The sequence below is a fragment of the Garra rufa genome, chromosome 10, assembly GCF_049309525.1.
Source record: "Garra rufa chromosome 10, GarRuf1.0, whole genome shotgun sequence".
NCBI lineage: Eukaryota > Metazoa > Chordata > Actinopteri > Cypriniformes > Cyprinidae > Garra > Garra rufa.
Window position 1 is genome coordinate 15,339,826 of NC_133370.1, and position 21,911 is coordinate 15,361,736.

At 34.5% G+C, this 21,911-nt stretch overlaps 1 protein-coding gene across 2 annotated transcripts; it reads right to left on the bottom strand.

The window, feature by feature from the left end:
* Positions 1 to 362: 362 nt before the first annotated feature.
* nfatc4 (nuclear factor of activated T cells 4) lies at positions 363 to 21,666 on the bottom strand. 2 transcript variants are annotated; one of them, XM_073849638.1, is made up of 13 exons: positions 21,036 to 21,666; positions 16,713 to 16,864; positions 13,694 to 14,200; positions 11,515 to 11,690; positions 8,963 to 9,125; positions 8,584 to 8,684; positions 7,677 to 7,778; positions 7,409 to 7,596; positions 6,869 to 7,009; positions 6,290 to 6,345; positions 6,059 to 6,185; positions 3,784 to 4,470; positions 363 to 703 (listed from the first exon to the last, which is right to left on the bottom strand). In XM_073849638.1, the coding sequence occupies exons 1-13, from the start codon at positions 21,169 to 21,171 to the stop codon at positions 633 to 635; spliced, it is 2,607 nt and encodes an 868-aa protein (XP_073705739.1). In that variant the 5' UTR covers positions 21,172 to 21,666; the 3' UTR covers positions 363 to 632. The 2 variants fall into 2 exon arrangements, with proteins under 2 accessions (XP_073705739.1, XP_073705738.1); XM_073849637.1 differs by having other exon boundaries at positions 21,027 to 21,666.
* Positions 21,667 to 21,911: the final 245 nt, after the last annotated feature.

The following is a 21,911-nucleotide window of genomic DNA, read 5'->3' on the forward strand; positions in this document are numbered from 1 at the left end:
AGTATGTCACTTCATTTACTCTTGCAAACAAACCAAAACAGTCACTAAACTATTCCACATTGTTTTCTGACAGTTCATTGACTGTGATAATAACCTGTATTTAATTATTATAAATCTTTATTTTCTGCCTTTACAAATGTTTGGATGTTTGAAAGGGCTGTAATATTTCCTGTGTGGGGGCAGGGGTGAAGTCACAGTAAGACATTGTGTACAAAGGACATCCCACAAATAGATATTAAGTCAAAAAAAATGAAGTCAGTTTCTTAAATAAAAGAGCAAATGAGAAAGAGCATGCTGTTTTGATTTATAGTACCTGTTTACCCCATGAATGCACATATTAGTGATTCAAAACATAAAAAACATAATATCATGATAATTTATTTTGCATACAGATTAAAAACATTAGTTCCATTCAAATATGCAGTCGGGAAGGAGTAACAGTTACATACTTACATACTTACAACTGTTTGCCTGCCTTCTGTTTTACCACAGATTTACCACTTAAGTAGCACAGTCTTTATTATTATTGCCATATTTCAGCAATATACCGTTATTCAAATATAAAATTATACATGTTGGTATGATAGTAACTATACACTGATTATCATTGGACTATTAGTGGGAGGGTGTTGTCATCCAGGTCGACTGTCCATGTGTGACCCCATCTGAAAGGATCTGATATCCTCTCCGATGAATTCAGTCACTGTGGGAAGGGAAAAAGGGGTAGAAGTCATTTAATTGACTGATACAGATATGTGAGACGCTAGTTAAAAGAACAGTTCACACAAAATAATTAAATTCTTTAGCAAATCATAAATAGTATTGAGTTTAGATTTGTACTAGCCATTTATTGGTTATTGGCCATAACATAAAAATAGTTTTTGGCTATAATGAAATTCAGAAAAATAATTATATAATGGACATATGATACTGTTTAATATTAAATATTATTTAATACAAACCACTACATTATTTTAGTTCACAATTGACCTTGTGCACGGAGCGTTCTTTAGAACTTCCGCATAAAGATAAGCCAGCTCGTAAACTTCCGCTGAAGCTCATTTTATATGTGCTATATGTTAGATGGACACTCTTGAGACTCATCTACTGCCTCGTTCTCATCAGAAACTGAGAAACATTATAATTGCAACATTATAAACAATGATAGTGGCATGAACATTCAGTTTCATATTATTTAACAACATATAATTTAAATGCGGAGCCCATAGATATACATACGGCGGAGCCTGGCAATCCCGTACTCTCTGTATCTGCATAGTTGTACATTCAAATGCTGACAGCTAAACACTATCATAAAGTGTTTAGGCTAACTTTAGCTAGCTAGCGATATTTCTCTTCAAGATTTTAATCGTATTCTTGATCATCACTAACTTGCTTTTAGTCATTTACACATTTTTAAAATCTTGCAATATTTTAAAGCCTTTATTATTTTCTAACTCTACAGCTGTGAAATAAAATGTACTTCAAGGACTAATTTTTCATTCATAAAAACGGCATCGGAAAAAATGACTTTTCACGGAAAACAACGTCTATTTTTTGGCTAAAATAATATGGAATTACCCATATAACCAAAAGATGGCAGCAGAGGATTATTTATTATGCAGTTGCCTTTTCAACTCCCTATATTTTTCAAGACGTCTTGCTTTTCGATTTATTATAAAATTACTAGTATAATAAACTGTAGTACTTTTACCACCCTTAAGTATATAATATAGCAAGTGCAGAAAGTCATTAAGTTCACACACAAACAGCCTATAAGGGTGAATTATTTAAATACTAATATAGTTCACTACAAATACGTTGAATATTTATGGTATTATAATTAAATAATGCACTCAATATGAATCGATAGGAATTTGAAATATTTTATACAATTGAATAACTACATCTTTTAAGTTTTATCTTGAACTGTAAAATCTATTAAATAGCCTATATTTAACCAACACAAACTTGTTTCTGCTGTAGTTTTGTTACTCTGATTTTAGTCTGAATCATTTAAGCTCTTTTTTTGCCATCAGCTTGTCAGATTCGTCCGGTTATTACTGTCAATCACAGCAATATTTAGCCGATTTACTCACGATTTTTTTTAAACTGGCATTTGTCATTCTTGAAACGGTATACGTGGACGTTTGGTCCTCTTAGACAAACAACACTTTTCTTCGATTGTGAATGGATTATGTAGAGAAAACGAACAAAGTACGCTCATATTACGGCACAGTAATGGTCAATTTGTAAATAATTTTATATAATATTAAAAAATTATTTTATATAATTACACTACCAATTAAAAGTTTTGGAGTTAGTAAGATTTTCAATTATTTTCATTTATTTGATCCAAAATACAGTAAAAACTGTAAATATTAAAATTTTATTACTGTAATTTAAAATAAAATAATAGAATTTATTTTCTATTAAAATTTTTGTAACATTACAAATAAGTAATTTCTAAAATAATATAACAATTATGAATAAAAGTAATTTCTTTAAAAATAGGAGGAAAATAATCAATGTTTTTGCTTATCAGCCATAACATGAAAATAATTATTGGCTGTATGAAGACATTCAGAAAAATAATTATATTACATACAAATGATATTTAATATTATAATAATATAATGTTTTATTTGAACTAATATTTAATATAAAATATGACATTTTTTACTTAGTATTTAATAAATAATTATATATATAATAAATAAATAAATATTTTATATAATTACACTACCAATCAAACATTTTGAAGTAAGATTTTTAATAGTTTTTGTAAGTCTCTTTTGCTCACCATTTATTTGATCAAAAATATAGTAAAAATAGTAAAATATTACTATAATTTAAAATGGCTTCTGAATAATTTTTTGAAATGTTATAAATAAGTAACTCATATAATAAAATAAATAGTATAAATAAAACAAATTTCTTAAATTGGAGGAAGAAACTGGTTTTAGTTTTGAGTGCTTTATTTAAAATGTCTTTTAGACAAACTAATATAGAATTTTAATATGAGCAACTTATTGGTTATCAGCCATTACAATAATTACTGGCTTATGGGTATATGTATCCAGACATTCAAAAAATAATTATATCACATAATAATTTTATGTTTTATATGAAATAATATTTAATACATAATAAGACATCTTTTTAGTTAAAATTGTATAAATAATTATAATAATATTAAAATAATCACTTTATATAGTTACAATACCAATCAAAAGTTTTGTAGTCAAATTTTAATGTTTTTTTAAATCTCATGCTTACAAAGGCTGCATTTATTTGATTAAAAATACAGTAAAAACTGTAATATAGTAAAATATTACTATAATTTGAAAAAACTTCTGAACAGATTTGAAATAGATTTTTGTAACATCACAAATAAGTAATTTCTATAATCAAATAAAAAATATAAATAAAATGTATTAAAAATTAAGGCTGCATTTATTTGATTGAAGATACAATAAAACTGTAATATAGTAAATTATTACTATAATTTAAAATAACTTCTGAAAAGATTTGAGTAAGATTTTTTTTTGAGTAAGATTTGAGTAATTACTATAATAAAATAAAACTAAGTTCTTATAGAAAGAAGAGGGAAAAATATTTTATTTTTTAGTGTTTTATTATTATTATTATTTTAGACAAACTAGTATAGAATTTTAATACAAGCAATTTATTGGTTATCAGCCATAACATGAAGATTATTGGCTTATTCATTCAAAATATCAGTGCATCTCTAGTATGACATACACAATCAATTACACCCACCTTCCTCTAGTGTGATATGCTGCATCGGAGAAGGGCCTGTAAAGTCTGGGGTTCCCTCCAACTTCATACCTGCGTCTCTTTCAGCGGGACGCATCTGGTGTTCCCAGCTCTCGTATTGGCCGTACGGAGGTGGGCACAGTTCCTGATAGTGGCTAGTGTTTGACGGAGGTGAGGAGCACATATCTTGGGGGCAAGGACAGTGTGGATATGGAGAGTGAGAGAGCGGAGGAAGAGGCGAGGTGGAGATCGGACTGCTTGCAGGGAATGGGCTTAGAGAGCAAGAGTGTGACGGAGAAGGTGAGGACGACAGATAGGGAGAGTCCAGCCAAGGAGAGGGAGACGGGGAGGGAGAAAGAGGTTGTGAGGCTCTTGGGTACATGGGGGGAAGAAGCTCTGTGAAGCCCAACTCAAGGCTCTCAAAGCTGGGATGCCTTTCAGTCAGGGCACCTCGACCTCCACCGTCCTCGGGAACCTCCGGCTTGCGGCAGTAGTCCTCCTGGTAGCCATGCGAGGAGTATGAGTACTCGTTGGGATATGGAGGCAGGTGGAAAGACATGCTTCTGTCATCTGCGGATAGGTCTGACCTCATGTCGACAGCGCTGCTGCTACCCATAGGGCAAAGCGTCACCCCTTCCAGGGGCAAGATGGAGGGACGGGACAGCAGAGAATCTTCCTCTTTAAACATGACTAGAAATTGAGGAAAACACAGAAACCAAGAGATTACAACACTTCTTAAGCACTTCTCCATGTACTAAATGTGTGACACAACATCACAAATACACCATGACATATATACCATAAATTTAATATGAAATATGAAATAAATACACTGATTGTTTAATTGAAACTGTGATGCAAAGCTGAATTTTCAGCATCGTTACTCCAGTCTTCAGTGTCACGTGATTGTTCAGAAATAATTCTAATATGCTGATTTATTATCAACGTTGAAAACAGTTGTGGTGTGTAATATTTTTTTGGAAACTGATTCTTTTTTCAGGATTCTTTGATAAATCGAAAGTTAAAAAAACAGCATTTATTTGAAATAGAAATCTTAAGTAACAATATACAATAGAAGTTTGTAAAAAGTTTGGTGTCAGTACTTTTTTTTTCTTTTTCTGAAAGAAATTAATACTTTTATTCAGCAAGGATGTGTTAAGTTGATAAAAAGTGATAGTAAAGACTTCAGTTGTTAGAAAATATTGAATAAATGCTGTTCTTTTTAACATTTTATTCATCAAAGAATCCTGAAAAATGTATCCCAGGTTCCAAACTAAATATTAAGCAGCACAACTGTTTCCAATATTGATGAAAAATCATACCATTACAATCATTTTTGAAGGATCATGTGACACTGGAGACTGGAGTAATGTTTGCATCACGTAAATTAATTCTATTTTAAAGTATATTAAAACAGAAAACCATTATTTTCAATTGTAGTAACATTTCACAATATTACCTTTTTTGCCTTTTTGATCAAATGAATGCAGATGCTTTTAAAAATCAAAAATATTACTGATCCTAAACTTTTGAAAGGCAGTGCATATATTACCTAATATAAAACACCAAATTATTTTAATTAATTGTTTTATATTTAATCATATGTAATATTATTTTATATAATTATTAGACTGTCATTTAAAAAATCTAGGGTTGATAAGATGTTTTAATGTTTAAACTCAGTAAAAAAAAATAATATAATATTGTAAAATGTTATTACAATTTAAAATAACTGTTTTCTACTTTAATACAGTTAAATTTTGCACTAGCAATTACTCTAGTCTGCAGTATGATCCTTCAGAAATTGTTCTAATATGATGCTTTGGTGCTCTAAAACATTTCTTATTATTATCAACGTTGAAAACAGTTGTGCTGTTTACTACTTTTGTATTTTTGCATTTTTTTTCTGAAATCTTTGATGATTAGGAAGTTCAAAACTGCATGTATTAAATCTTTTGTAATATTGTACGTCTTTCACTTTTGAACAATTTAATGCATTCTCAAATAATAAAATTGATACTTTAATGTAAAAAAATAAGAAAAAAATGTAAAACTGCTCTTCTGTGATGCTACATTGGAACATTTTATTGGAGATCAAAGCAGCATATGACGCTTAAGCTGGAAGTGCCTTTAGATTATGAAAGAGAATCTGTTGTTTATTACACACAACACGCAAAAGGCATATTTTGCATCTCTTGTCAACAGCACAAATAAATACCATGTGCAAAGAGATTCTCCTACATAAAGCATAGCAAATGGCCACCTGTGTAACACTCACTTGGCAAATATTTAAAGCAGTGCGTGCTGCTCCTCTTCCTTTTCCCATTGGACACGTACAGGCAGACCGATACCGGGTGGTTCAGCGAAAGATCATTATAGGCTGGCACTCGTACACACAGCAAATTCTGCACCATAAGAAAATATAGATCTAATTAGTTCATTTATTTTTAATATACACACAGTGTAAATGAAAACAGTAGCCTTTTTATATGATTTATGGCTGATTTACCTCACTGTTTTTATCCCTGTCCACATGTGCCTCCTCCTCCCACTGGACCTTGCCATCTAGAAATAAAAATAAGCAATAAATACAAAATCAGCACTGATTTTGTGATATTATGTCAGTTTTTTTCTTTTGCACTCATTCAAGCTATAATATACACTACTGTTGTGTCAGTAAGGCAAATAATTATTTTGCAGTTTTATATATTTTAAAATGTATACTTATGTATTCCTGTGATGGTAAAGGTGAATTTTCTCTAGCTATTACTCCAATTTTCAGTGTCACATGATCCTTCAGAAATCATTTTAATATGCTTATTTGGAATTGAAGAAACAATTCTTATTATTATCAATGTTAAACAGTTGCACTGCTTAATAATTATTGAGGAAACCATAATATAAATATTTTCAGATTCTTTGAAGAATAGAACATTCAAAAGAAAAGTCTTTTTTTTCGTAACAATGTGAAATTCTTAAAGGCCTCTTTTGATCAATTTAATGCACCCTGCTCAAATAAAAACATTCATTCTTATTATTTATTTATGTTTTCCCCCTAATGTGCATTAATGTAGGCCTACTATATTACCTGATCCTCTCTCCATAAAGAAAACTCTGGAGGTGGGTAGAAAGTTGGTCCCACCTAGAAGTAGTTCCTCGCCTCCCTCTGTTGAACAGGAAGTAAGACTGATAGACTCCACTACAGGAAGCTCCTGTGCAGAGCGCTGTGCTGCAGGCAGAAATTTAGGCTTAAATCTAAGTGAAAATCACAAGTGTATCCACCTTGGCTGCGGCCATTCATAAATTTTATGGGTCTGGTTTCCGGTTTCATCCGCGTCCAGCTATTTTTAGCTGTTCAAAACAGCTTGTTTTGCTCATTTGTGTCATACCATATTATTTCAATGTATTATCTTAATTATGAACACACTGGTTTGTAGTGCAAACAGTTTTACCATTTACTGCACATTGTTACTCTTCTCATTATTTCCCTATAGTGGCTAATGGACCGGAAGTCTCACCCATATGTTTATTTCCGCATGGACATGATGAAATTAAAAAGCAAAAAAAAGACACATATTAAACACAGAGTTCCAGTTAAACATGCATAATTGTGATTTACCACACTCACAGCATTCAATGGGTAAAGAGGCCACCTGCAGGGCTAAGACTCGTCCTGGAGGTACAATGGGTGGAGACAGAGGAAGGTGTGTGCGGAACACCAAACGCACTCGAGTGTTCTTTCTCCCTACATCTGTCTCTCCTTTCCGGAGTTCAATGTCAGAGTTCCTCAGCTTTAGAATACCTGCACAGTCAATGCTGAGAGAAAAACACAGGAATTCATGTATGATCACTTACTGAGGTGTCTATGACATACAATCAGGGGTCAAGAGTCTCACAGGGCAGTCATGTTGTTCTCTGGGTTGAGTGGAATGTCCAGGAGTTTGGTGCCAGCCTGGATGCTCTCCTGACTAGCTGTGCCTACCATCTTCCCTGTTACTCTGTGTGGAGAGAAGTATTTTACGTTAAAGGATTGGTTTAATTTCAGAATAAAAATTTCCTGATAATTTACTCACCCCCATGTCATCCAAGATGTTCATGTCTTTCTTTCTTCAGGTCCAAAGCAAGTAAGGTTTTTGAGGAAAACATTCCAGGATTTTTCTCCATATAGAGGACTTCAATGGCCAATAGGTTGCATTGGGTCCAAACTGCATTTTCAGTGCAGCTTCAAAGGGCTCTACACAAAATAATAAGGGTCTTATCAAGTAAAACGGTCTGTCATTTTCTAAAAATTTTTTAATTTATATACTTTTTAACCACAAATGCTTATCTTGCACTAGCTCTGCGATGCGCATCTACACATTCACGCATTACGGCTTCATCTGTTTACTTCTGTTCAAAAATGTTGGGTAGGGTGAAAACTCATTTTCATGTCTCATTTTCTCCTACAACTTCAAAATCATCTGACACCTTTGTTTTGGCTTTTTTTTTTTGTAAAGGACATTTGACTTTCTTTGCACATTTGCTTTGTAAACACTGGATCGGTAAATCCACCTACGTCACGTGTGCATGATTACATAATTGAAACTGCAATTTGGACTTTCATCTCATTGGCCACCATTGAAGTCCACTATATGGAGAAAAATCCTGGAATGTTCTCCTCAAAAACCTTAATTTCTTCTTGACTGAAGAAAGAAAGACATGAACATCCTGGATGACATGATGGTGAGTAAATTATCAGGAAATTTTTATTCTGGTGGTGAATCTACCAAAAACACATTGCGCAATGTCATATGAGAGTCTTACCTGTGTATTTGATAAAAAGGATGAGGACGTATTGATCTGTCATCAGCAGTTCCTACAAACACCTGTAAGGAGAGCGGCTGTCTCTCAGTGTAACCCGTGAGCTGGACAACAGAAAGAAGAGTCAAAAATGAATATCTCTTAAACATTTCTAATTTTTCTTTTTAAATAATGGCTGTTTTCAAATATCTGAAAGTTCACTGAGGTCATGCCTTTTGTATTGATTTATTTACTTAACATATTTATTAATTTATTGTTTCTTTTACTACAGCCCAACAACAATCTAAAATTCAAATCAGTTATACAAGACAAGTAAGTCACATAATTATGAAATAACAGCACCACCTGTACAGCATAGTACATTATAGCTTATGAGCGTCACCTTTACTACTGGATGGCCTCCAGGTGATGCCTTTACTGCTCCCCGACTTCCTTCAGTTTCATAATGCGCGCGGTGGTGTGGTCTGGGCTGTACCTCTATGCGCAGTTCATACTGGTCAAACTGCGACGGCAAGGGCCAGTCAAGTGGCGGCAGTGCATTAGATCTGGGGCAAGATTAAAGAAGCAGAGACGATGTGAGGTAAGAGGTAAAAGTTCAAACTTATTCAGATTTTCCTTAGAATCTAAACCTGAAATTATGAGCAAAACGTTTAATGTTAAACTTTTGACAGTCTATCAAATAAGTGAACAGATATATATATGTGGGGTGTTTTCTCCAAGGAGGCAAGGGAGGCAGTGTAGTACAAAATATAACATTAAAAAGTGTATAAATCACTATACAACTTTTGAACAGAATAGAGATGTGAACTTTTTTTATTTTTATTTGCCTAAATAGCATTTTTCATTTACTACTGCCCTTCAGAAGCTAGAGAAGAGAAGACACTTACATGTTTCCCAGAAGACAAAATAAATTAAAAATACACTGATTTTCAAATTATGGCTCTTAATGCATCGTTTTTCCTTCGGAAACATCGGTGAACATTTGAACCTTCCGTAATAGCTGTATATAAGTCCTTCAGTTGTCCTCATTCTGAAAAGATGGATCTCAAAATCATAGTCATTGCTGGAAAGGGTTTAAATACACAAAAATGCTGGAAAACCTAAGAATTTGGGGGATGTAAAGGATTTTTCTGAAGAACTGCGTGCTGTTTTTCTGTTCAGGAGGAACAAGGTAGTCATGAACAACTATCACTAAACAAAATAAAACACAGCTGTGGATCATTCAGGTAACAACACAGTACAAAGAATCAAGTGTATGTAAACTTTTAAAAAGGGTCATTTTTATAAATTCAAGTATTATTTTCTCTTGTGGACTATATGTAAACATCTTTTATGTGAAATATCTTATTCAGGTCAGTACTAAATAAAAAATAACATGCATTATTTTGGTAAAATAATTAACATTTTGCAGATTCTGATGGGGCATGTAAACTTTTGACCTCAACTGTATATAATGATATATCTATATATATATATATATAGCTTAATACATTTTAACTTTATTTATTAATTTAAATGTAACGTGATGAGGTCATGTGACAATGTATCATACTGCTCTTTAAATTTCTGCATTCTCTTGCACATACAATTCATGCTGTTTCAATTTTTACTAGTGGTGGGCATAGATTAATTTTTTTAATCTAGATTAATCTCACTGTAATCTTGGAATTAATCTAGATTAAAATGGCTAATTTGAATTCTGCTGAAGGCATTCAGAATATGTGTGCTACCCAAATAATGACTAAAAGTAGGTCTTTGAGAACGGGTTTCTCAAGCCAGGTGGCGCATTAGACCAGGCGCTCATCTCCTGTTTCCAAAATGCATCACAAACTGCTTGACAATTGCATTTACAACACAATTAACTATACAAACTTGTGTAACCAAGTACTTCTGCGCAAAAGGCTGCGCTACGTGCACGTTGCAGTTAAATACACAGACGCGCACGGGCATGGATATCTGCGTGCATAATCTTCGGATAAACTGCGTTGCTTTTAGAAGCGTCAATTCAGTTGTTGCATATGTGACCCTGGACCACAAAACCAGTCTTAAGTCGCTGGGGTATATTTGTAGCAATAGCCAAAAATACATTGTATGGGTTAAAATTATTGATTTTTCTTTTATGCCAAAAATCATTAGGAAATTAAGTAAAGATCATGTTCCATGAAGTTTTTTTGTGAAATTCCTACTATAAATATATCAAAATGTAATTTTTGATTAGTAGTATGCATTGTTAAGAACTTTGGAGAACTTTAAAGGTGATTTTCTCAGTATTTTGATTTTTTTGCACCCTCAGATTCCAGATTTTCAAATAGATGTATCTCGGCCAAATATTGTCATATACTAACAAACCATATATCAATAGAAAGCTTATTTATTGAGCTTTCATATAATGTATACATTTCAGTTTTGTAAAATTTAACCTTATGACTGGTTTTGTGGTCCAGGGTCACATATAGTTTAATGTCTTTATTTCAGGAGTATCAAAGTAAATTATAACTCAAATTTGAGATTTTACTTGGGCACAACAGATTTTCACTGGGGCACGTGCCCCAGTAAAAAGGGTCTAGCAACGCCTCTGCCCTGAAGCAAACCCGGCGGCTTCATAGCTGCATCCATGTTAGCAAGTCTTGTTTCATGTGGTAAATTCACAGTAGACAGTAGTTCACTCGAAGACTCGTTCTCACCCCTTACAGTGCAATTCGGCTAGGTATACATCTGCGCTAAAATATCAAGGTGAAAGTCATCATAGCTTGTGTAGTATAGACCCAGCTCCCAACCCAACTTTGAGAATAGATTAACGGCAATATTATTTTTATCGCCCGATAAAAGTCTCACGTTAATGCAGCACGTTAACGCCAATAACGCCCCACCACTTATTTTTACGCAGTATTCAGTGCATAATTCACAGTAGGCAATAAGAAGTTGTGTGTAAACCTAAAGAGAGGACTGTGAGCGCTGGCCCTGGTTCTGCCCCAGCCCAAAGCAGGAGGCACAGACAGGTAGTCCATCCCTAGTGTGGGGGGCTCCCTCCTCATCTGAGCCACCTCTGGAAGGGGGCAGGGAGAGGTCTGAACGGGGGTCAGCTCTGGTTCGATATCTCTTGATGACATCTGGATTTACACAGGGATTGTGAACAACCAAAAACATATCAAAATGGTTATGTAACAAAATATGAATGAATTCTTTATTTGATTACTGAGAATGGACCAACAGTGAATTTACTCACCCTCCAGGCATCGTATGGGGTAAACAACTTCCTTCTTTCAGACACAACCAATCAGAGTTATATTAAAAAATGTCCTGGCTCTTTTAAGGTTTATAATGGCAATAGGCGAGTGTTTTACTTCATCAGTCTAAAACAAGTTCAGTAAAGTGCATCCATCCATAATAAAAGTGCCTGTGGGTGAATAAAGGCCTCAATTCTTTTTTTGTAAGAAAAATATCCATATTTAAAACGCAATATTCACTTCAGAGTTCGTACAGATACTATAAAATAAAATTTCAGGACTTTGAAAGACTTTTCAAGCACTACTTTTTTTTATTTTCAAAGACTTCAATCAGATCTCACTTATTAAATAATGTCTTCTATTTCAAATAAAAAAGAAAGATAAATAAAAAAAATACTAATAAAAAATGGCAAAAATAAAGTGAAGCACATGCACAGCCGTATTACTAAAACATTACAAAGCTGTAAATTACAAAGGGTTTTGTATTTGTCTAAACTTTTTTTCTTGGTTTTGTTTTTATAACTGTACTGCCCTAATGCTTTGACATTTTCTACTGTTTAAAAAAATCAGAAAAAAAGATTAGCAAAATCCCTCCAAAATCCTGTTCTGAAACAAATGATTCGCAAACCAGCTCTGAAGTCCTGAATCTGAATCAAATGAGTCACGATCCGTGCTCAAACAATCAGAACTTTGCGTATTGCGAATCATTTGATTTGAATCATTCAATTCTCAAAATGATTCATGAACCCGTTTCAATCTAAATCAAGTGATTTGCGATACACGCTCTGAAGTTTCGATCTAAATTAAATGATTCGAGATACACAATTTTAAGTCCCGATCTGAATCAAATGATTCATGATGCAATGGTTTAACCATTCAAGTTTTGAGAAGCTCAGTTTGACCAATCACTACGTGCATTTTAAAATCGCTACAGGCGATGTCGAAATTCGAAAATGAATAGTGAAGATACTAGTAAATTAGTTGAAATTAATGATCGAGCAGCTCCAGCATAAATGACTGAATTGATTTGGTTTGTCTGTTCCTCTTTTCACGTCTTCAGCCATGTTTACATGACACTGGCAATATGACTACTGGCTTAGCTCGATTGCTGTCTGACAGTAACTAAAATAAGCGAAAAGGGTATGTTTTTTTGAATTATGTGAATTTTGTGTGAAAACATGTGCTTATTGACTAAATAAAACACTCTACTTAGACACATTGTCTTTGAATAATTCAAGCACTTTTCAAGCACCTCTTCAGGAATATTGCTATTTTCAAGGGTTTTCCAGGCCTTAAATTTCAAAAAGTCAACTTCGAACGTAGACGTGCAGGGGAAAGACCAAAATAAAACAATGGTTACGAATTAGAAGCACAAAACAAGGCTTTGTAAAGACGAATGTTGGAGGATTTCGATATGAGCCAAGAGGAGACTGGTCTAATGTTGCTAAAGTAAGGAAACTTTGCTTCCTTTGCTCCTGCGCAACGCCAACTTCCTACGTCATCCACCCAGAACGGCTTCCGTGTACAACAGTGAGCGCAAGCTAGATTAAAGCGATTATTATGTTTTAAATATGGATATTTTTCTTACAAAAATGCTTTAATTTACTACATGGGGCCTTTATTAACTCCCCGGAGCCATATGAGGCACTTTTTATTATGGACGGATGCACTTTATTGGACTTGTTTTGACCTGGTGAAGAGAAACACCCGCCCATTGCCATGTTAAAGCTTGAAAGAGCCAGGACATTTTTTAATATAACTCCGAATGGATTCGTCTGAAAGAAGGAAGTCATATATGCCTAGGATGCCGTGAGGGTGAGTAAATCATGGGCTAATTTTCATTTTTGGGTGAACTAACCCTAACAGCCATATTTCAAAAGAATCACCTGTTCCAGAGAGGTCTTCCTGGTCTTCTGTGGGATGTTGAGCTCACAGCTCGCTGGAGCCTGAGACTGTGTCGAGGTTTCTCCTGTATCCGGGAGGGAGGAGAGATCCTCGGAGTAGCTGCTTCTGCGGGAGGAGCTGGGGGAGGCCAGTGGCGAGTTCCTGCGCTTTTTGCCTCCAGGAGACGTAGGGCGCGAGGAGGGCGATAGGCAGAAATGGGCAGTAGCTTCATTGAGCTCGTCCTCCTCCACCAGGAGAGAATCACAGCTGGATGCTGGACTCAGCCATCCACGAGATGAGGAACTGGAAGCAGGGCTGGGGCTGGGACTGAGGGAACCTGCCCCTGTCATCACGTCACGGTAAGAGTCCAGCAGGGGCAGGTATAGACGTTCCCTGTCCCAGCCGCCCCCACCATCCCAGTAACTTCCCCCCGCTGGACCTGAGTCATCTTCAGGGGAGATAGTGGTGATTTGGATGCTGGGGCACTCAAGCACTCTTGACTCTGATACCTAGGAGAGAAAAAGAAGAGGGTCCGATATTATTGTGGGCTAAAAAAAATGATTGTGATATTATTAAACGGTTACAGCAGCACTACAACATAACTAATGCATCTACAGCATGACTGAAACACACAGCAGTCTTTTTATGAATGAAAGATTTTTGTCAGACAGTTCTTTTTAGTGAATCAAAAACATACAGCACAAACATGGTAGTCTGACACCTGAACGAAATACTTTTATCAGTCTGTTGCTCAGGGTTTTTTTCAGTGAATCAAAAGAAGCAGCACAACCAGTGTAGTCCAGACAATATGACTCTTATGTCTCGGTTTTCTTCAGTAAATCAAACACATACATTTTAAAACTACCTGTAAATTTAAATCATTATAGTTACTGACTGGTGATTCATATGCAGTGTTGTTTAACATCATTTATATACTACTGTAACATTTATTGTAAATTAGCTTTTATTTTTAATTCTAATTATTTAGCTTTTTAATTTATTTTTTAATGTATTTTACAATTAGGTTCTTTCTCTAATGTTTTTATACATATTTTTTTAAATTTCAGCTTTATTTCAATCAATGAAAATATTTTAAAGGTTTTATTAACAGTACTGTTCATATTATAATGAATAATTTAATATAAGTTAAAGATCAGACTTTTCTTCAAAGTAAGAATCTCACAATTCTGACTTTTTTTCTCAGAATTGAGAATATTAACTTGCTCGCACACCATTATGACATTTTTAAAATAAATATTATTGTTTATTGAATTATGTTGTCTTTAAACAGTGAATTTCAGTTTAAAAAATTCACACGTTTTGAACTGTCTCAAGTTTGTCATTTAACATTATTTATATATTATAGAATTAATTATAGTGTGAATTTGCTTCTATTTTTAATACAAATTTTTGTTTAAGTTTTAATAATTTTGTTATATATGTTTGTCTTTTTCATTAGTTTAAATGTTTATTTATTTATTTTAGGTTTAGGTTCTTCCTCTACTGTTGTTGTTGTTTTTATTACAGCTTTATTTAAATGAATGAGAACTATTTTAAAAAGTTTTCGTTAACAACATTGTTCATATGGCAATGTATAGTTTAATATTAGTTAGAGTTTTCTTCTCTCGAAGTGCAAGTTTACATCTCACAATTTTGACTTTTTTTCTCAGAACTGAGAATATTAACTCACTTGCATGCCATTATCACATTTTTTAAATAAACATTAATGATTCAAATTTGTGTTATTTAACCTTATTTCTATATTATTTTAGCATTTTTTCTAAAATAAATATTCATGATTATGGTATGGCATTTATGTTGTCTCTAAACAGTGAATTTCAGAAAATAAAAAAATAACTGGCTTAAAAATGTGTGTTATTTAACATTGTTTCTATACTATTATAGCATTTATTAATTCTGTGAATTATCTTTTTTATATACTAATTTTTGTTTAAGTTTGAATAATTTTGTTATATGCTTCTGTCATTTTCATTAGTTAAAATTTTTGTAATAAATTATTTGGCTAATTTATTTTTAGGTTTAGGTTCTTCATCTAATGTTAATATTTTTTAACTTTAGCTTTATTCCAATAATGAGTACTTTTAAAAAGTTTTAGTTTTACTTAACAACATTGTTTATATATATATATACACTACCAGTCAAAAGTTTGAACACACTTGCCCATTCTCTTTAATGGGGAAGTGTGTCCAAACTTTTGACTGGTAGTATATATATATATAGTGCAAGTTTATATCTCATAATTTTGACTTTTTTTCTCAGAACTGAGAATATTAACTCACTCGCACACTGTCTCCAAACAGTGATTTTCAATAAAAGCTCACATCTTTTGCAAAAACTGTTTTAAATTGACTCACTATTTTAATAAACAAATAAATAATAATAATTATAACTTCTCTCATTACTTGGCAATAGACTTTCTTTTTTCCAAATACTGTTTCCATAAAAGTACTAAAAGAACTATTAATGGAACCAATGACGAGCCGAGGTTGTTATTAGGAATCAAAAGAAAGACTGGAATCATTATATTTTTGTACGATTCCACAGTCTATTCAAGACCCTGTTTACTTTGTATTTTTGAGTGAAACAAGACTTTCAAAGAGAAAAGACTTAATCTTATCCTTCACAATGAGATTACAAAGATAAACATGCTTTTCTCTGGAATAATATACAGATGAATGATGTACGGATGAATGATGTACAACAAGACCAAAAAACGGTCGATTTTGGATTGATACGGTTGACTTTAAATCCAAAAGGATACTTAAATTTAATTGAACACTAACATTTATTTGCAGCCTTTATGTGCCAAAATAAAATATGCACAACAGCTCATGGCAACCGATTCTGTTCACAATAAACATTACTGGGCAACAAAAACGAACTCCTGAAATTAAAACCAGACCTCTGGATTTATTTCACCATAATTAATCACAATGCGTAACATGATCTTTGCATCAGGATGTTCTAGAAATCGACAATTTAGGCAAATGTGCCTCCCACCTGTATTGATCTAGCTGGTAGGCTCTCATAAGTCCCACTGAAATCCCTGACTAATGCCCGTCTTGGGGGTGGGGAATGCATCCCAGCCCTGCGACCGGATGACGATGGGATACCCACGGGTTGGCCAGCTTGGGCGGAAGTCAACTGGGTATCTGTGACAAAAGCAAAAAAAGAAGATTATTGTACATAGCAAATCACAAGCTTTTCCAACTACAAGCATATGCATATGGTATAAACAATTGCTGAAACATGAGACACAAGGCCTCACATTGGAAAATCATAACAAACACAGGGAAGCCTTTGTGGAGACGTCATTTATTATTTGCACAAGTACACACAGACTTGTTTACCTCAGAAAACATCCACAAGTTTTTCTAAATGGGGTGATTTCAGAAATCTCATCTCTCAAAACTAATATTTGCCACACCAAATATTAGCACAGCAATTAAAGTTTTCACAAAAATGCTAGATTCTAACTCAAAATCCAGTAAATGTAATTATTATTTTTACTTTTTGTTTTGTCATGAAGATTTTTGAGCTCACTTGTTTCCTTCTCGATTTAATACCTAATATGCATTTTTTTTATTATTACATTTTTAATGAATGAATTTAATACAATGAATTAAAACATTTATTACCACTTAAAACAATATTTGTCTGATAGCATGTTACAAATATTATAAAAGCTACTTTAAAATATGCATATCTTTGTATAGGTTTGAAAGCAAATTCTAAAGTAGCTCAGGACCTACACAGCAAGTTCTAATCGCTAAATTTGTTAATATGATAAAGGACACAAGTAAATAAATAATTAAACATGGCAACGCTTAAGAGGATAGTAAACATCTGAAGGAAGCACTTGTGGTAAAAGGCAGCAAAGTGATGCAGTGTGGACAGCAACCTTAAGTGCATGTTTCTACAACTTCACACCAGAATGAAGGCGGAGAGGGTGGGTGTACAACAGAATGTGTGCCAGGAGGGGAAAACAGGGCAGAGAAAAGGAGGGAATATTGGAGGGAGGTATCTAAATGCATGCTCAGTAAACAGAGATTGAGGGTTCGGGTCCAGATGGCAGCTGTTAACTCTGCTCACACGCACAGCTGATTAAAAACACATTGCGCTGTGCTCCACACTTACCCATAAACACACGCACACTTCAGCGGATAAAACTTAGTTACATGGGCAGTGAGTCAGACCACATGAACATGTAAGCATTCTTTAGAGACTTTAAAAATTGTGCCCCTTTTCTAAAGGTAAAGACAAAGTCAACGTCTCCAAAAACATGCACCATGGGTCAAAATAAGGATGTAACAATGATGTCTAAAATGAGAAAACGAAAAATACTTTTAAAAGCAAGCTCAAAACACAAGATCAACTTTTTTGAATTTATATATTTGTAAAAACTTTTGGTAACACTTTACAATAAGGTGTCGTTTGTTAACATTAGTTAATGTACATGAATGAACAATGAACGATACATTAATTACACTATTTATTCATCTTTGTTAATGTTAGTTAATAAAAATACAGTCGTTCATTGTTTGTTCATGTTAGTTCACATTACCTAATGTTAACAAACACAACTTGCGATTTTAACAATGCATTAGTAAATGCAGAAATTAACGTTAAGATTAATAAATGCCGTAGAAGTATTGTTCATTCTTAGGTAATGTTAACCAATGAACCTTATTTTAAAGTGTTACCAAACATTTCTACAACAATCTAATAACTTCAAAAATGCAAAGTGGTCTAACTATCATCAAGCAAAACTTACTCAAATATTTTTTTTCCCAACTTAAACTATAGTAAACACAACTTGTTCATTATTTTAAAAATAATTCAAACAACAATACTTTTTGCCTCATCACCAATGAGGAAGTGTTCTTAAAATTTTTTGATCTATCCTTAACAAATCGTTCCTTCTCAGGTGAAAATATGTCATTTTTAAACTAACTTAATGACCTGGATACACCATGAAGGTCCTTTCTGTTTATGTTTTTTCAGTCACGTGACATCAAAATGGCTTCAATTGCTGATTTGCCAGATAAAACGTTTTTTTTTCCAAATGTTAATAAAAAACAAATTAAAGCAAAATTGCTTAACTGCACTAATAATTAGGCTAGCTAAACTAACGTTATATATGCCAAGTTCAAATCCGCCTTTGATCACTATAAGTTTTTGTCTTAAATAGTGCTGGGCGATATGACGATATATATCGTGGGGACGATAGAAAAGTGTCTATCGTCCTATTTCTCTTCTATCGTTTCTATCGTCTCTAACCTAATTTTATCAATTACTGAAGAAAATATTGCATTAAATAGGCTATGACAAATGTATGATAGTGTCTTGTTGCTGTGCAATGCATACTCTACCCTATAAGTGATAATCAAGAATAAAAACGAACTTTCACAAAGAAACTCCGTCTTGTGCGACGTGACGCTTTACGTTGTTGCGACATGCTTTAACTCGTGAGTGCTTAGCCTAAAGATGGAGATGCAAGAGGTTGAAGATGAATGCCCGGATCGAGTCGCAACAAACTGAAACTGCTACGCAGCCAGCAGACAAGAAGCACTTTTACCGACACGTGGGGGTACGTCAGTGATTTTGTTGCATTTTGGCTTCAAGAGCTCCGACACGGAGCAGGAGACAGTCATGTGCAAACTCTGCCAAAAGACTGTTTCCGCGCCCGACGCTGATGCCTGTTTCACGCCTGTTTCACACATACTTCGTCTGCAGTGCGTATGCGTTGCGTATTTTTTCACGCACCCATGTTAACGGATCAGATCGTTCACACTGCACGCGGTTGCTGTCCGGCAGTGCGTTCCAGAAGCGGTGCATTTGCAGCAGTGGAGCGATCCTTTCGGCACAGAGTCTGTTTTTGCTGCGCTGCATGCTCTGCATGCGCTGAATTAAAGTGACAGCGCATTGTTCGCTGTAAAAATGAACATGGATTGACATGGAAATGTACCATAAATGCATATAAATGCAGTCAACTGTGTTTCACAGTCAACACGTGGCTTTTTGGCTAGGTTTAAAATAGTGCCGTTTTAAATAAACAAGGCAACATAATAGATGCACTTGTCCAGGTAGAAAAGTTCTTTAAAATATGGTTTTTAATAAAGATTTAATACGAAAGAAAGGCACAGAGAGCCGACTGCTTGTCTGTGGTAAGTTTTAATTTAAAATATTTGTGATAGCCCAATTTCAATATGAAAAGGAAGCTATAGCCTACCTATGCTGTGTTTAAATGTGTTGCAACTTAATATACAAATCTAGAAGTCAAGTGCATTGAATAATAGCCTACGTTGTTTATAATACGTTGAGTTTAAACGTGAATATGTCTAGTATTATTGTATTAGTGTAATGTGATAAAAGAGTATCCCAATGCTGAAAAAGCACGTTTGGATTTGAAATTAAAATAACGGATAAATGGTGTGTTTGTGGTAAACACCCGCGGATCAGGAACGGACTGCAAACGCGTTCTGTGCGGAAGCCAAACGAGTCCGTGCTGCCTCTGCACCGCATAGGTAACGCACACGGTCTGTATACGCACTGCAGACGGAGTATGTGTGAAACAGGCGTGATACTTTATTTTGGTTTGCAAACTTTGCACTACAAGGTTGAAAAATGTTTTGTTTATTTTTTATAATTGAGTGCTTTTCTGCTCAGAAACTTGAAATGGCTGTGCACTTTAATAAAAAAATAGTTTATTTTGATAATACTATTTAACTATGATGTGGATAAAAAATGTGAAGGCTACTGTAGCTCTACCTCCACCACACCTGTTGTCATTTGATACATTTATATTGATGCACTAAAATGTATTTTTATGCAATGATATTTTTGTCAAACTTTTCAGAGAATAACTGAAAACGTACTTTATTTTGGTATATCGTGATATATATCGTTATCGTGATATAAAATAATTCATATCGTGATACATGATTTTTCCATATCGCCCAGCACTAGTCTTAAAGTGTAGTGTCTTTGAAAAAGAAAACATTACCGACACTTCACTGACCATTTATATTTATTATAAACTTTTAAAATATATGTATATTTACTTATAAAGTGCACATTATGTAGGACTCTGATATAATCAATGAAACGTTCATTATTTATCCAAAGGTTGTTATAAATACAGCCCCCTAAAGCAAACTAACTCAAGGGGACAACAGAACAGTGATCATTTATATGTTACGCTTCACGGTTTTTAAACCAAGAACATCAGTTACCAGCCCAGATCTAAGCTATACCCGTTCATGTGCACCATCCTATGGATAGCTTCGCCAGCCTTTCCATCTCTCAACTGACCGCTCGTACCGGCAGGCTCATGGTGCGTCTGGCCGCTCTCGGTCTCCTCTGGGCCGCAGCGGCTCTGGCGCGGCGGATCCTCCTCGAACACGAGCTTGAACTCGAACTCTCCCTCCTCCCATCCCGAGCCCGGCGCGGCCCCCATCTCTCACTCCGACAAAAGTACTCCGAGACCGGCTACAGATGTATCACTTACTCTCTCTCTCACACACACACTCTTCTCAATATCGGCTCCGTTTAAAACTCATGGGAGTCATACAGCATTTCCAGAATGTCACTGTTGCACGATCCGCTTTCTCCTTCGTGCGCCTTCCTTTATTACACAGAGAAGTAATAAAAGTTATCCTAAAGTTGAAGTATCGCATTTGCATGGATCATTTTTTTTCTTATCTCCGCATCGCTCTTCAAGTTTATCAGTTGCTCATCTCTTGATTTGACTTTCTTCTTCCCAGCAGATTCGCTTGCGATTTCCGTGACAGTCGGTTATTATAACTTCATCTCACGAACTTCCATCGTCCAGAACCGGCCATGTTCACAGCCTCAAGTCCCACAGACGTTCAGGTTCAATAACACATATCCATTGGATTTACATTCATACCATAACTCCTCCACCGCCATAGAACAAAAAAGTTATATCAAGTTCTTTTTCGTTCTTTACCCTTAATTGCCTTTGGGCGGGTTCCTCGGTTCCGTTACTCTCTCCCTATTGGCTACCTCAGCTGTCAATCAACAAACCCCCGCTTTCTTAACTTTACATGCCCGCTTTTGCTGCAAAGTGTGTTGATTGGCCAGTGAGCACAGCTACATATTTCAAAGTGAAGTATAACTTTATGATACCCGCAAGAATCTATTCCAGCACACATTTTTTAAAGCAGAAACACATTC

Coding starts and splice junctions, on each gene's coding strand:
- nfatc4 (XM_073849637.1), bottom strand. CDS start 21,171: ATGGGGGCCGCGCCGGGCTCGGGATGGGAGGAGGGAGAGTTCGAGTTC. Junction 16,865..21,026: donor TGAGCCTGCCGGTACGAGCG/GTCAGTTGAGAG, acceptor CTTTTGTCACAG/ATACCCAGTTGACTTCCGCC. Junction 14,201..16,712: donor TACCAGCTAGATCAATACAG/GTGGGAGGCACA, acceptor TTTCTCTCCTAG/GTATCAGAGTCAAGAGTGCT.